This window comes from Hevea brasiliensis, chromosome 9, assembly GCF_030052815.1.
Source record: "Hevea brasiliensis isolate MT/VB/25A 57/8 chromosome 9, ASM3005281v1, whole genome shotgun sequence".
NCBI lineage: Eukaryota > Viridiplantae > Streptophyta > Magnoliopsida > Malpighiales > Euphorbiaceae > Hevea > Hevea brasiliensis.
This window is the reverse complement of record NC_079501.1, coordinates 26,536,209-26,553,933: the sequence shown is the minus strand read 5'-3', so window position 1 is coordinate 26,553,933 and position 17,725 is coordinate 26,536,209. Positions and strand designations below refer to the sequence as shown.

General features: G+C 33.3%; 1 protein-coding gene across 1 annotated transcript; it reads right to left on the bottom strand.

The window, feature by feature from the left end:
• Positions 1–231: 231 nt before the first annotated feature.
• Positions 232–1,233, bottom strand: LOC110657455 (auxin-responsive protein SAUR36). The gene has a single exon (XM_021814658.2). The coding sequence runs from the start codon at positions 913–915 to the stop codon at positions 436–438; it is 480 nt and encodes a 159-aa protein (XP_021670350.2). The 5' UTR covers positions 916–1,233; the 3' UTR covers positions 232–435.
• Positions 1,234–17,725: the final 16,492 nt, after the last annotated feature.

Sequence of the window (17,725 nt, the reverse complement as noted above, 5' to 3'; positions counted from 1 at the left end):
GCTGACATGATTCCTTCTGCACTTAAATTTGGTTTCGTCTTACAATTACTTATACGCAATATATTTTTATATCTTCATCGCTCGGAATCACCTCTAATATTAATTTATATATGCTCAAATTTAAATGTGTTATAGTTTACGAGTTCAATCTGATTAAATAGAGTTGGCTTCTCTAACTCAGTATTCTGGCGAGCTGAGTTTGACAAGCATCGATTAAATTCAAAAACAAAGTGAAAAAAAAAATGCTAAATATTACTTATAAACTACTGAAAATTTACAATATTAAACCGTAGATGGTAAAAGTTGAATTCTTAATTGATGAGACTATCCTTCGTGAGCAAAGAAATTGCTGATTTGGTTCTCCTACAAGTATTGATCATAATTTCCTAAAAGAAGGGGGAAAAATTGAAATTTGTTGTCACATCACCAATACTTTTATTGTTGCTTCCCGCTTCTGTTATGGCAATTACCCCATGCTGCAACTCTCCTCTTCACCTTCTCAAACTCCGAATACCCACACGGAATTTTTATTCCACCCGGATGATTGTATCCGTACACCCGCTCTGCATCCTTCAACAGCTCCCCAAACAGCGGATGATTGAAGTATATCACAGGCACCACCTCCCTCCTCGTGTCACCATTTGATTCTCCCACGTAGACCGCCAAGTGTCCCTTGGGCACCTCCGTCGGTTTCGCCTGACCCAGCCGGATATACCCCCGATTTGAATTTGCAGAAGGAGAAGCTTTATGTCTTAAGTTACGAGCTAAGGCCAAGATTTTGGAGAAAGGATTGAGGGAGCGAGTTGTTTGGTCCAAGAAAGAGGAACGAGGGGTAGGTTTTCTCCTGGATCGGATTATCCATTTGAAGACTCTGACAAGCCTGCGCCCAAGCCTGAAACCTCTAAGCTTTTTCATGGTGGTTTAAAAGAAGAGAAATTTAGAGATTAGTATCAAGAAAACGGTGTTAGAGAAGAATGAAGAGTGGGATTACAGAGCACTCTCTCTATTTCTAAGCGCGTGTTTAGTTTGGAGAGTCAAAGCTGAGTCTTCACCTATATATACACGTGTGGTTGATATGGTTCAGAGAGCAGAAAGAAGAGGAAGATAAGACAACTAAAAGTTCTTTTCTTCTTTTTTTTTTTTTTTTACTCTTTTTTTGTCCATAGTTTTCTAGCTGAAGAGATAATAACAACAAGATAAAGAGCAGAGACGAGAGATGGGGAAAACAAGGGGCAGGAGTCAGCTAAATGAACGCCCTGATGTTTCTTGGCCTTTAGAGTGTCCCTGGAAGCCACATCAAGTTGGGTTTACTAAATTGTTAAATTGCAGTTACAATAATTAAAGAAGATTTTTAATACAGAGCCTGTCTTGATTTTGGACATGAAGTTCGTGCGCGTCGTACCAAGAAAAAGTTAAAAAAAGGTCAACCTGAAACTTGGTGCTTGCTAAATATTGTAGAATTATTGGCAATTGACGGAAAATGTCGGCATTTACTTAAATCATGCCCATTCAATTTTTTAGACTAGTCTATGTGGAATATCTCAAAGTATTTACACATCATTCACACTAAAGAAAATAAAATGCTCATCAAAGTCAATCATGTCTAGTTTCCGAGAAATTCATGCTTAATGCTAAGTAAGAGCAAGCAAGCTTTGAGTTTGAGCTAAAAGAAAATTTCAAACTAAGATTATACTTTTCCATGCCATTTAAAAGAAAATTCAACACTATGCTTTAATTTAAAATGAAAACTTCAAATCTTTAAATATAAATAATGACTTTCTATCAATAGAATTTGATACTATAATCTATTTTTCTATCGATGTTTGGTAGATTTTTTTTTATAAAGTTGATATTTAATGGTTTAATCTCTTTTATGAATTATGGAGATGGTAAATTTTTATAATGATGGGTTATCATTAATTTTTTTAATTTAAATTATTTCTGAATAAAAAATTTAAATTATTATATTTTTTTTCTCTTATGTGAAAATTATGCTATACATATATTGATCGAATGATGCTTATTAAAAAATGAAATTTATGGGAGATGATTTAGAAGGATTTCTGTATAGGCAATTGAATAGTTTTGTCAAACTGACTCAATTAAAAATGGATGATATTGATTTAAAAAAAATATATATTATTAATTATTTTTTGAAATGAAAATTAACTAATCAAACACGTAATATGCAAGATAATGGAATATGAGTAATGTACAAAACCTGAAAATCAAGCACATGCACGTCTCTTCACTGAAGAATGAACGTGTTTTGCTTTTCATGGTTTTGGAATGTGTACGTACGTAAGTGTAAGGTTACTGTTAGAGGTGATGCTCAAATAAGAAAAGGTGGATATTTTAATGGAAAAGCAAGATAATGCGATGCTTTTAGTGTATAAAGCAAATACAACAAAACACTTGAGGGCATGAACAAAACGGAAATTAGTTGAAGCGATAGCCAAGATAACTCAACAGTTATTGCTAAAGGGGAGATGGGTTCTGCAAATTGCAAGGCCTCTTGTGGCTGCTGGTGCTCCTACACTTCAATTGGATCTTCCTACAATCTATCCCATAATCCCAAGCAAATAAAATTTAATTTAAAGCGATCACAATCATGTTTATTTAATTATTAGGTATGCGACTTGATTGAAGCATAAAATTAGAAATCATGGTCTGCAAATTGTTTCCATTCGTCCCTCCTACTCTCTGCAATGCAGATACTAAAACCCTTTAGCATATGCTTTTTTGGTGTGACCATGCCACAGCTACATAGTTTTTAAGTACCTCTGCTTACAAGTCGGATCCTATTGGGTTTGCATCTTTTCCGCAATAGTGGATATCAATTGTTGAGGAATTCCATCGCGTTTCTTTTGTGTTAGACTCATTAGCAATCACCTACTAGATCATTTGGAAAAATCGTAACAAGGCTAGTTTCAAGCATTGCCAATTAGATCCTCAAGAATCAGCTTTTCATTTTCATGCTAGCCTCTCGAGGTTGGATCAAGCCCCATCTCTTATGTAACAACCTAAAAAAATTAAAAAAAAAAAAGAGAAAGGGGGATGGGACTTGGCATGTGACAGTGGATTCCACTGTCACTGCCAGTCACCTTAAAAAAAAAAAAATTTTATCAAAACAAAAATCGGGAGGAGGCTGCGCCCCCCCCCCCCCCCCCACAACAAATTTCTCTCCTCTCCTCTCCTCTTCTTCTTTCCTTCTCCGGTGACCGGCCAACGACCGCCCAAGAGGTGGCAGCAGCCCGGAATCCAGCCAACAGTGGAGAGAGAGAGAGAGAGAGAGAGAGAGAGAAAAGGGTCCCAAACTTTGAATGCTCGTATCCGGCGATCCCGATATCCGATTGGAGTGATTCCAGCAACTATAGACTCCTAAGAGCAAGCCCTTTCAAATGAGACAAGCCTCGCCGGATTTGGTGGCCGTTTCCGGCGCCGGCGAGGAGAGAGAAAATTAGTTTTTTTTTTTTTTACTTTCCGATGAGATTTCTGACAATCCGACCGATGGATCAACGATCCAAGACCACCTATGGACTTAGGAGGAGGAGAGGAACATTTTGGTGTAACCAGTTCCCGCAGATGTCACCGGCGACCGACGGCCGGCCACCGTGCGCGGTGGTTCCGGCGGTGGCTATGGTAAGCTTTGGAGATGATTCAACTTCCAGAGGCTTCCTCATAAATTTTTGAAATTTTTGAGACACAGATAAGTTTCGGGTAAGATTATTTTCATTATTTCTCTGTCTATGGAGCATAAATGCAATGTTCTTTAAATAGAAAAAATTTGAGAAAAATTCTAAAAAAAATATATGATGAAAGTAAAATTATTTGGAGATATTTTATGGTGTTTGTTGAATTTTTGAGTAATTATAGAATATTTTTGAAAAATATAGATGGATTTTAGTTAGATTTTTAGCATATGGGCATATAAGATTATTTGAAATTATGATATTTAAATTTTATATGATTGATTGAAACTTGAGGATGAATGTTTAAATATGTGAATATTGAATTGGGTTGAATTAAGAATGGTTAGCTGTTGGAAACTTATGGAATTGAGTAATATTCTTGAATAAAATATTCATGGGTGATTAGAAAATTACCATTATTTTTGCGATAGCTTTATAACTTTATTAAGGACCGTGGGGCAAGATTTTAGAATTTTTAGAGTTTCTTTGAGTGGATTTTTGCAAAATGTCAATTATAGGAACTAAAACGTAATTTTTAAGATTTTGAGTATTGTTTCGTTTGGAGGGCTCAGGAGGGGCCATATAATGATGATGAGATATGGGTTGAGTTTAGAAGTGCTATTTGAACCATTTTTGGCAGGTTGGGTAGGTCCCAGATATAGGAAAAACTCTGTCAGATTTTTGGCATGAATTAGGTTGTCTGTTGTCTCTTTAGAGTTTTATTTTGACTTAGTACTAATAAATTTATAATTTAATTATTAGGTGATTGATGTCAGCTATTTTTCTCCATCCAGCAGCCACAATAGTCTTCGGTGTACTGTGAGTAAAATATTAATTTTAATTGTAATTTCGATATTATTATATGTTCAAGCATGTCCATGCATCACTTATATGTATGTATCTATGTAGTTAAATAATAGGTACATTTTACATTGCATTCATAAATGTTGAAGTGCCATGGATGTTGTTGTAGTAATTTGGAGCAGTGTGCGTGCGTTGGTGTGCGTGTAGTATAGTATTGGATATGGACAGGACGGGTAGACACGGCTTGAGATCTTCGCTGGGACCCGGTCCTTCGGGGTAGACAGACTTGAGTTCTTCGCTGGGACCCGTATTGGTTTATTAAGCGAAATTCCGGCTTGAGTTCTTCGCTAGCAGAGGTTGGATTAAGAGAGCTGTATAGGGGATCAGCTCCCATATATTTAGGGTTTGACATTACCGGGTGTGTGAGTGCTCCAAATTACCTTTTTGCTGTTATGATGTGAAAATATTGACGATGTTGCATTTCACTCTACAGGGTGCATTAGTTTTAGATAGTTATAGATATTATGGTTAAAATTGATATTTTACTCTCTGAGTCAAACGCTAACTCTTGTTCATCATATTTTTCCAGGCTATAGGAGAAGACCTTTTTTAGAATAACCTGTTCCTTTCCTCGTAGGTTATGAAAATAAAAATTTCTTAACTATATTATTATTAACTAAATTTGTAATTTAGAACTTCGCATGTACTAGTAGTAGCATTAATCCTGTCAGGGACTGTATGAATTTAAGTTTTTGTATTAACAAATGAAAAATTTTTATGAGTGTAAAATAGTTTGTAAATGATGTAACAGGGTTGAGCTGGACTCCTCTAATTTTAGTTTCGGATAATTGCTGGGCTAAAGTTGACCCGAAATAAAATTATAACAATTTAATTTAAATTATTTTATATATATATTGGGCTTAAATTGTGGGTCTTGTCATGGGTTGAGAAATAGTTAGACTTACTAAGGGTCTCGGGAGCTTTAAGCTGGCCCAGGTCCTAGTGCCGGTCCGGCCTATAGGTTGGGTCGTGACATCTTAGGATCCCTTCAATCCCTAGAATCTTTCTTTCTTCTTCCACAGTTTCTTGGATTCCCCCACCCCAAGGAGTTTTGAAATTCAAATCTAATGTTGCTTGAAAGAATAATTGTCAGGTTGCTTCTATTGCAGTAGTGGTTAGAAATTTTAAAGGCGAAATCATTGATGGTGTAGTAAAGAAACTTATTTGGGCTAACCCTTTAGCCGGATAAGCTCAGTTTAATTAAAAAGCAATTAACCCTTCTATCTGATCCTCTATTCTCAAATTAACATATTCAAATTTCAGTTGCAGCAATTAAAAGTATTATTTCTTGTTTTAAAGAAGTGTAGTTCTCTTTAATTAAAAAGCAAGCTAACAAGGCAGCAAATTGTGTTATAAAATTTTTATTTAAAAATTTATTACCTTATAATTTAATATGTAATTTGCCATCAAAACTTTGCTCTATTCTCTCTGATGATGCCCTTATGGCTAGTTAATCCAAAGGATTTGCTTTTCAAAAAAAAAAAAAGAAAAAAACATGGGCTGGAAATGACCAGATTTGCTTAGACAAGCAAACAACACCTGCCGTCGTGTCGCATTCCAATGCTGCTTGGACCTTAACCTCCGCCGTAGGTTAACATTGGTACGGTTGTGGAAAGGGATATTTATTATTTGTCATGAGTGGTGACGAATCCTCCCAGGTTAACATCCTGTAGTACTTCTGAATTAGGCAGGTATTTTATAGTTAAGCTCAATTTAATGCGTGTTTGTAATTATAAATTAGTTGTTAGTGCTTTGGGCCTGACTAAGCAATTTTGTCCCATTACATAGTGATGAGTGCAAGTAGTCTTAGCTAATGGGCTAATTTAACTATTAAATCAATGACTAATTAATAACATGAAATTTTATCTATTTTTTTAGTCTAAGTTTGATTCATTATTTATTTAAAAGATAAATATATAAAATTTATATATTTAATAGATGAATCTCACTATATAACTACTATCTTATATATAATGGCTGTTTTTCATAAATTTTAATTGAAGAGAAAGTCAGGAATTTATAATAGAGGAAGGCTATAAATAAACTTTGCTCATAAATTAAGGCCCAGTGGCATTTCTTCCAAGGCTTTTTTAGTATAGACATTGAGTTGTACCAGCCCAAAATTTGAAGCCTGTAACTGGGTCAAGCAAGATTCCAAACCTATGGCTCAAAACTCAAGCTCGATACAAATAGAGTTCATAGAAGTAGATCAACTCACTTAAAAGGGTTTTCCATTGTTATTTTATTAAAAATAAAAATTGAAGTCTATTTTATTTATACTAATATATAAAATTAATGATGAGAATACATCATGTGCTTAGTTTGATTGGATAAATTCATATTTGTTCTTCCAACGTACCAACAGCATAGTATCATATACTCATCTTCTTCAAAAGATGAATTAAGTTGTCATCAACATCAATGAGCCCCTCAAATCATGTTAATCTCCACTCCATTTTGTTAAAACGTATGATTTCATTGATTAGTTGCAGAGTTACACGGTACATGGCTCAGGTACAATATTGATTCTTAGCTAGTAGGACCATCACCCAAGCCCAAAAAGAAATAGGCTCACATTCCGCACAACTGAAACACTAGGACTAAATTGGTGATCGACTCAAAACCACGAGATCCCGGCAAACTAGAGAAGGGAGCGATGCAGCGCTGCTAGCATAGCATATCAAGCCACCCAGCTGCCAAGGGATGATGTCATTCTCATGATCAGTTCAAGAAGAAACACACATTATATGAAGCTTCACCTGTTCCTCGACTTTAGCTGATGTGGTTTCTCAATTTGATCTAAAAGTCCCCTTCGCAATTAGTGATAAGTAATATATATCATGTGTCAATTTTTGGACAAGGTATTTTGTACAAGGTACCTTTCCTGTATGGTCGATGGTAGATTCATATTGAAACTAACTAAAAACTTACAAGAGAAAAATATTTCATTTGGTCTATGAGAAATAGAATAATGATCAAGAAGGTGACTACTAGCTATAACATGATAGCCAATACGCATGATAACCATCCATGTGATTTTATCAAGAGTAGTTTGTATTTTCTGCGAAATTGAGTGGCTTGTACACAGAGGCAGAACCCTAAATGAGATTAAATGTGAACACAACGCTGGGCACATAGCCTTATATAAGGATTCAGAATTGATGGCTTACCTTATCTTGAGGAAGCCCCACAACAATCCCTACCCAGATTGCTTGTTTATCAACTGTAACTGCTTTGTGGGACAAGAGGAGGCTTATTTAAGGTGCATAATATCCCTATAGAAAGCTCTCTTTCTCTGTCTGTCATGCAAGCACAACAGTTCACATTGGCCATGCGAAAGGGTTAGTGCCACTAAACCAACCATCCACGAGTGCCCATCAAGGGCTTTGATGAAAAGCAACAGAAATAGCAACCTGGCTTTTTAGTGAGACAAAGAGAGAGTTTTGCTCTAAATATTTGCAAATATATGCTTCGCAGTTGGACCAGCTATATGAGCCATTTTCTTCTAGATAAATATTTAGATGGTGATGAATGACGAGTGATGAGGTTTAATTTAGCTACTTTTTACAGTCAACCCTCCAAATGCTAGAATGATGTTTAATTTGAACAAGCTAGTCATGAAAAAGATCCTCCTTCAGGGCCTGAAATGAGTGAGTGGAGCTTCAATAATCATGAAAAGTTGGTGGATTTGACAGTCCAGATTGAGGGCAGTGGATCTGTTTGTTATTTGCGTTAGATATCCTGATAATACTCAATTATTAATGGTTTCAAAGCAGCACTGACACCTAACTAATCTTGAGGCATCAATAATAAAAAGTCTTAATTGACTATTATCAATTCTTATTCTTCCATCACCAACTTCAAATATTTGCCATTCTTGTAGCTTGGTCCCTCCAACTTCTTCATATTATCTGTATCTCCATTTCCCGGTACTAATTAATTAATACTCTAAGAAATTGTTCTTGGCATGCATCAAACTCTTAGATCTGTTGAAAATACTGGAGAGAAGAGAATATTTTAAGTATATTTTATATTATTTTTCAAATAATTATTAAAATAATTATATTCCTAATAAGAAAGACCTTTCTAGTTTAAAATAAGTATTATCCATAACGATATCAATGTATACACACTAATGTAATATGAAATTTCACATAAAAAAAAAATTCAGCATTTTCACATTGTGTGCTTATAAAATGTTTGTTATGCTAAGAGCAAGCTGGTCCCTTATTTCTGAGTGGTGTGATTAGCTCCATGAATCTACAAGCACAGTTTAACCATCACATAGGCCACCAAACGACAAGACGTTACACTCTTGCTCTGATTTCACCTTTTTATGCTCCGGACAGTGGTTTATTGTTATTATTGCAAAATTAATTTGTGTATAGAATATATAATATATGATGGTGATGATTCAAAATTCCACTCTCTTGCCCTTTATTTGTTGTCATTTATTATTATTATTATTATTATTATTATTATTATTATTATTATTATTATTATTGCCATAATTGGCATTTTTATTCTGAAGGGGACATATAAACCAAAATGCAATCATATAGCCTTCTGATGCTATTGAAATTAATATTAATTTCAATTCCTAAAATATGGTAATTGATTAATCAAATACTTGCAAAAGAGTCACATCCATAGAAAAATTAATTGTCATTGTTGGGCATCAAGCCAAACTGTAAAATGATGGTGCCCCCTTGTGTGCATGTGTTTTTGTGCAGGAACATACCTTTCTATTCAGTGGTCAACCCCCCATTATCATTTAAATCAAGGAGATTATTTTTGTTTTTAGTCTCATTATTAGAGAGGTGGGGTTACTGTTTTATAACATAAATATACATAGATGTGCCTGCTGGCCCCTTTTATTTTATTCTCAGAAGAAAATTAAATTATTTTAATAACAAAAAATTAACAAATTATTGTGATGAGATCTGAAGTTTTTTTTATTAATACACACTAACCCTTTTGAGTAGGACTCTTTTTGACCCGATGGTAACTTTTCTCCTTTCCAACTTGATCTTTTGTGCTACGTATTTAATTGAAGTTGAGTAAACTTGAGTAGTGGACCTAATGGTAATGCTATTATGCAACTAAATGAAGCAATGTCAGGGTTAATGAGTGCTTGTATTTTTTGATGAATGAGACACTTTTACTAACTTGTATCAACTTCATGAGTTAAAATTATGCTTGTCAAACTTTTGTTGATGAACAATATAGTAAATTTACCCCTCCATTTATTGGTTTAATTTGTCTAATTTCCACCAATATTGGGGAATTTTCCTATATATGATATAATGCTGTAAATTATCTGAGTTAGAATAACTAAAATTGAACTAATCAGATCCATTTTTTGGACACTTTCGTGTTTATCCTTATAAATATGTTGATGTAATTGAGGTTGAAACATCATCACCTACTGATAAGAACAAAGTCCACCAAACAACAAGAGGATAAGAGAATCAAAGATTTGAGGTGGGATATGATATGAAAGAAGTGGTGACTTCCGCGATGAGTACAATATATAGTGTGAGGTTAGCAAGTGCCACACCCGTCGCTAACTTACAAAGACTGATATAACCTGAAAAAACTGACAGAGTTTCCTCTAAATCTATCGCTAAAAGAAACTATGAAACCCGTTAAAATACATTTGATCTATAAAATATGGCTCTGTACCCATCAAATATATTTAGATACACAAATATTCATATATCCTCTCTATAATGGATCAAAATAAAATATTTGTAGATCAAAGCTTTTGGCAATCTTTGCACATGTATAATAAACTAAAACAAAATAAATATCCAAAAGAAATATATTGGTTCGACCTCCACTAGACTCTATAGTTGATAAAGTGAAAGAAAGGATAATACTGAAAGAGAGGCTGCTAGTGGTGGAATCAACAAAAGAATTTGAAATATAAAAAAATTAAGAGGGTGAGTACAACTGCTTAGTGAGCGGATAAATAAATAACAAAGAAGAACAGATAAGGTTTTAATACCTAATAGTACTAATTCTGCTATGTTAGAACATGTTAACTGAATAACTATCATTTAATCTAAATCATATAGCTGAGCTAAAATAAAATTCATGCTGTAATAATATTACTGAAATAAATATATTAAAATTATAAAATCTACAATATCCTCATACACTCGCAATATGCTTCCTGTAGATGCTGCTGGCATCTTAGGCGCAATAATAAACTCTGGCAGCCTGAGAGCAATGCTGGCATCTTGGACTCTATAATTACATAAAAATAACCCAAGAGCAATAAAAATACTGGTCATACATATGTGCAGAGCTATCCCCAAAGGGCGATCACCTGATATTCGCCCCAAAGGTTATGTGTATATTAAACGCTGTCTCAAAGATAGCATAAATATAAGCCGAGCTGAAGGTGTTATCTATTTGGTGCATATATTGAGTGTATTCGGCTATTTATTCAGTTTTAATTGTAAATTTCATTTTATTCAATAATAAAATATAAAATTACCACTCTCTGTTCCTATTTTCATACTTAGAAATAATATAAATAAATTATATTTAATCAAATACTAGTGTTATATATTTATCCATTCACTTTTACTGGAGACAGACTGAAGCCTAGACAGTTGGAGCACCCTTAATATCTACTATAAGAGTTGCATCCTCTCCTAAAGTTAAAGAAAATAAAAATGAATTGAGAGAGGAATTTAAATCCTAGGATGGAAATATCAAATATGAAATGCATAATCTTATTCTTAAAAAAATTCTAAGAGAATCCACCTATATTTTAATATAATTCAAATGTTCCCAAATTTTCCAATGACTCTAACAAGCACTCTATAAGCTACAACAAATCATAGGATAATTAAAATGTCCGTTTGAAACTTGTACAAAGATACCTATACTTTTATCCACTATTTCTTCGTTTCCTACATTCATCCATTCATAATATTTCCATTCACTTTCTTTATAATTCCTACCAATTCTATTTTTAAAATAAAATTTAGCAGCATAATAATAATAACTTCAATTCCTTAACTCATTCTTAAAATAACATAACTAAATTGGAATCAAAATTAATGTTAAGCTTACTCAGCAAATCTTAGGACATATATGAAATTTCTTTACTCAATTCTTCAATAAACAAACTTTACTATAAGTTATTCAATAATATTAAGCAACTATGGAAGCTCATGATATAGCCTAACAATCTAAAATAAAGAAAATTCAACTTGAAAATCCTAGTATAGAGAAGTTGAGGTTTGGCTACCTATTGTCCATATCATTCTTTAGTTTCATTATTACCCTAGAGGAATATCAACAACTTATTAAATTATGGAAGGAGGAAGCTATTAGTGCTACCTTGATTAAGAAACAATAAAGAAAGAATTAAAGACACTAGAATTGAAGAGGATGGCTGCTGCTCCCCATTCTTCTCCTTTACTTGGAATAAAGATTGCAAGGTGAGAGAGGGAAATATGGCTCATGAGAAGGATCTATTATGAATCGGGACTTATGGCATGTGAAAGTGATGTAATTTAGCAAAAATTATAATTGAAGAGTTAGGTTTTTGGGCAAGGGTTTTCAATTCCCCTACTCTTGTTCTAACAGAGGTTTTGTCTTTAACCTCTTACTCTGTTTCATTTTTAATGTGTAGAATTTTTTATTTTTTACTTTTATTTTCTCCTTTTTCTTAGTTGTTGTTTTATTTTGATTGGACCAAATGTTATAGCAAGTCTCTGGCTTGTTCTTTTTGCAAGAAGGAATTGGGTGGTCACATGCTTAAATGTCTAGGTCTTTTGTAAGGTAATCATGTTTAGTGCAATGCACATTGATGTGGCCCCAACCGCAAGTGCACGGATCATACAAGTAGTATAGAAAAGATATCATTCCCTCGAAGAGTTGTGCTAATGATTGAATTTTTGATATAAAAATTGATTAATTCAAGCTAATTTTGAAATTCAAGTGATAGATTGATAGAATTTGAGGTAAGAAATTTATATATGCAAAATCAACAATCTAATTATCAATATGAAGATTTAACTAAATTTGCGGTAAATTAATGAGCTAATTGAAATATGGAAAGAATTAAAATGACAAGCAATTAAACTCGATTAAAATTAACAATGGTAAAAGGGCGATTCCGGAGTTTGGGAATTCATATTCAAGCTATTTTGGGATTTTTAAATTGGTTATCCAATCTTATGGAAATTATGGATTTTAAGGAGATTAATTCTTAAATCCTTTGAATACCCTTTCGAGTGAGATAAAGAGTGCCTTAATTAACTTAATCCTATTTTCGTGGAGTTAAAATTAATCAAGACCCATTAAGTTCCTTAATTAATCTGTAAATCCTCTTAATCCTTAGTCTATTTCTAGATCTAAGTTAATCAAGTCCAATTTCTTGATTATCTATCACAGGATTTTTTCCTTTCGGTGCTTCAACCATGGATTAAGAACAATACTTAATGGGATCCTACACTAAGCATATCATTAAGCACACAAGAAATAGATAAAACCTCATAAAAACCATAAAATATGGATTACCCAATCAAAATCCACAAGATATCTCAAATATTACATCTCAACTCTAGAATCTATGAAAAACTACTCACTATCCATAATAATTATAAGAAATTCTGAGTAAATATATAAATAAAACTTGAATATATGCTAAGAACTAAGCAACCCAATACAAGAAAGGTAGAAAATAGAGAAGAAAAGAAGAAAACTCTAAATCTATTTCAGAAATGGAGAAGTGACGCCTCTGCTCTGTTTTCTAATGTTTCCACTCTGCTGTTGCTCTTTCTTCCTTTCTCTCCTCCCTTTTCCAAATGAGATAAGGACATATTTATATTCTTCTGACAAGTAGCCCTAAAATGGTGTGTTTAAGGTGAAGTTCACGTGAGAGAATCTTTCTACCAGTTCATTATGAAGAGTTGCACAACTTATGCAAGCTTCTTATGCAGGTTCCATGTAAAATTGGTGGTTCCAGGTGCTTTCTGTGATGTTGCATAAGCTATGCAGGTTGGTCATGTGGGTTTTTCAAGCTTTGGAGTTTTCTATGAAACTGCAAAGTGAACTGCATAAGTTATGTAGGCTCTTATGCAGATTTTGGCAGGTTTGTGAGCTCTTTTCGTGAAGCTACATAATAGGGGAATAGAACTGCATAAGTTATGCAGCAAGTCATGCAGGATTCCGTGAAGCTGCATAAGCAAGGAGTGAATCTGCATAAGTCATGCAGTAACTTATGCAAGTTTCGGCCAAAGTAATTGTCTCTTCAGTGAAGTTGCATAAGCAGGGCGTGAACCTGCATAAGTCATGCAAGTAAGTCATGCAGATTTCGACAGGTTTAAGAATTTACTTCTTCTCCCTGTGCAGAACTGCACAACTTGTGTAGCAGATTATGCACATTTCGGCCATTTTGCGTTTTTCAACTTTCAAGTTTTGTTTTTGATATCTTTGGCTATAGGAATCACTCCTCATTGGCATAATTTCTTTTTAGTCCCTCAAAAATATCATTTTACCTACAAAACAAAGCAAAATTATAAATTAACTTAAAAATTGACAATTATAGAAAAATATCTAAATAACTAACAAAATTAGCTAAAAGTGACTAACAAGTACATGAAATAGCCATGAAATCTAACCTAAATGACTATGCAAAATGCATGTATCAAATACCCTCAAACTCAATTCTTTGCTTGTCCTCAAACAAACTTTAAAATATAATACAATTTAAGGGGTGCCTTGCCCAAGAGCTATGAAAATTATCTATGAAAGTAACTTAACATACCTTTAGCCATACCAACAATCCATATACCCATCCTTCAAAATGCAAAGAATCTAATGCTTATCCAAGCTTTCATCGCTTAGCCATCAAGTCAATTATCATCCAAAATTCTCAAACCAACCAATAAAAAGAGAAAGTCATGCTCAAAAAGAATTCTAGAACAATCAATAGCCAAAGTGTCTCTATATAGAATGATGAAATTTAATGAGTGAATGAATAAATTTCCAATCCCATAGGCAAACTCCCTACTCCTATCTTCACTAATGTAGCAAGAACTACCAAGAAATCAAAGGTCTTTTAGGGATGTAATAGGGCTATGGGATTCAAAATGAGGTTAAGAAGGAAAAGGGTAAAAGTGATTCAAAGCATGAGAATATTTTCAATCTTAAAAACATAAGGTACACTTATATATATATATATATATATATATATATATATATATATATATATATATATATATATATATAAAGAGGAGATAAATCCACAATGAGAATTTTCAAGTGCTAGCCTATTTTACAAAATACATAAAATGGAGGGACACTTTGATATTTTAAACTTGTATCTTGTATCTTTTCATGATGATTATCCCTAAAAATGCCACTCCCAAACTCATTTCCTTTAATCGCTTTGGGTGAATTTGTGACGCCGCTCACCCGTCTATAGTGTAGCCGAGCAAGAAGTGCCACATTCGGTGCTAGAGCACCCTATTTTATCCTGTCATGTCCATTGTTAATTTTAAACCTTATAGAAAACATGTGAATTTTTTTTTATATATCACAATTTATTTCTGTGGAAACCTGGGGAGAGTCCACTCTATTTTATTAACATCTGGCGGGTTCCATTAGTTACCTGTTAAAAATAATTTCATATTTGTCTTATATATCCATAGTCATGCCATATCATATCATTTCAAGAAATGAAACTCATTCATTCATTCAGATGGAAATCTACATGCAGAAATTCATAACTTTATTTACAACCCAAAATAAATTTATAATTTTTATTTACATCACAAACTAGTAATTACATCATGATTATATGCAATGAACAAAAATACTAGTCTATACATAGGCCCTACCAAAATACAAAAGACTAATAAGGTGAACTCTGGATTGTGTGTAGATCTGGTCAACTGCGGTAAGAACACTACTGTCGCGGCTGCTAATCTCCAGTACTTACACGATGGAAAATCCAACGCGCTAAACAAATTGCTTAGTGGTGCATAATCTTAAAGCAGAATAGCTAAATGGTTTAAAATGACAATAAGATGTGTAATTTCACAATTCTAAGTCAATGGCATATTTTATAACACTTTGGAATCAATATATTTATCAGGATTTTATTTATACATATATTTCATTTTCAATCTCCTTAATCTCATATCAGTAAATTTGTCATCAATTCTAAGTCATTTATAAATTTCCTGCACTTTGAGAATAAATTAATTATCATTATCTTTTCTGTTCATTTCTAATACAGTCTAAGTCATTTATGACTTTTCTGTACTTTGAAAATAAATTAATTATCAGTATCTTTTTTGTACATTTCTTATATAGTCTAAGTCATTTATGACTTTTCTGTACTTTGAAAATAAATTAATTATCAGTATCTTTTCTAGGTATTACTTTCATTATCTGGCTTTTTAAACTCATATTAGAGTCTTTGGAATCATATCAATGTATTTTATGTCATATCGGTGTATTTCATATCATATCTGTATTTTATGTCATATCGGTGTATTTTATGTCATATTTGTATTTTTGTGCTCAAGTAACCTATAACAAACTAAAATGCTGGATACATGGGAGTATACGGGTTAGACATCCATATGTCTACCCTGTATACAGCTGTCAGGCACGAGGCCTGCTGTCAGGCTTATAAAGCTAGAAATAAGGTTAGGCACAATGGCTAATAGGTAGGCATATAGCCTATAGAACAATCATATCAGACATATATTGTCAGTTCATGATTTGCTCTGTAAGCAGTACTGCTATCTGTGGTCCCTAATTGGTATACCAATCGATCCAACTATATACATATAAGCCTAGGCATACTTTGGGCAAATTAGTACTATTAAGCACTTATAGTTTTATTATTTCATGCTATGTACTATTAAGGGTTCATAACATTCTTTTATTTCACTTCATATACTACCTATGCTTTATACCATTTCCATGTTATTATAATGGGAACATAGGTCCTAAGCACTTATTCGTATAACTTATGTATTTATCATTATCATTATTTTATGTCATGTACTATACATATTTATAGTATTGTTATTTCATATATGATGAAAACACAAGTTCTAAGTATATTTTCCTATGACTTATGTGTTTAGCAAACCATTTAGGTAAATTTACATTTTATGTATCAACTACTTTCATGTCAACTTGTAATGGGAAAGTAGGTCCCATATACCTATTTCATATAATTTAGTATGTAGTGACTTATTAGGGTTAATTTCCTACCATAAGATAATTTATCTTATGGACCTTTCTTTAGTTTCAGTTTTTGTGTCTTACTTTTACCTATCCATATGATCAGTTTGTAGATACTGTTTGGCCACACTTCCTTTATGAAAGTTGTTCTTCTATGTCTTATCTTTATTTTCCTTTTGAATCATGTCAATTTGATTTTTAGAACTCAAGTTATGGTCGGATAACCATAATTGACTCATTTCTAGGTTCTGGTTCCATAACTGGGCAGCTTTTGGACTTAGAGTTTACCTAATTAATGGAATATGTTGCAGTCACTTTTAGACATGGTGATCTCCATAAAAATTGTTGTCCTATGTCTTATGATCATTTAGAAATTTGTATCACAATTTTTTAAGTTTTGTGGAATTATTAATGGCTAATTAACTTGGCTGGACTCCTATACCCTGTGCCAATAGACCTTAAATTCAGGTTAGTGACTGCAGGTCACTTTTTAGGGTACTTAAATTCATAATTTGTAGAAGGTTCCTAAAACAAAGTTTTAGCCCTATCTCTTAGGTTTCTAGAAAGGTATGGCTCATCTCAATTGGATTTTTCTAGTAGGAGATATGACTAAAAAACTGTGTTGGGGTCAAATAAAGTTTGGTCAGATTTCAGGTTTTATGTATTGAATTGTTCTAACAATTTGACCTAGTTCTCTTGATTTATGGGCTTTGGTCAAAATATCAATTTTGTAGAACTATGTCTTGTGGACATTTTTTCACTGGTTTCATTTCATTTGAGTTCTTGTAGACCAAGTTATGGCCATTTTGCCAAAACTGGTCAGGTAAGTTTGTGTCCAGCAGTTTCTGGGCAACACAGGTTTGGACAGTTTTGTGACCCAACTTGGGCCAGCAATTTGGTTTGGTTTTTGGTATTTCTAAGTTCAGTGGTCCTCATGA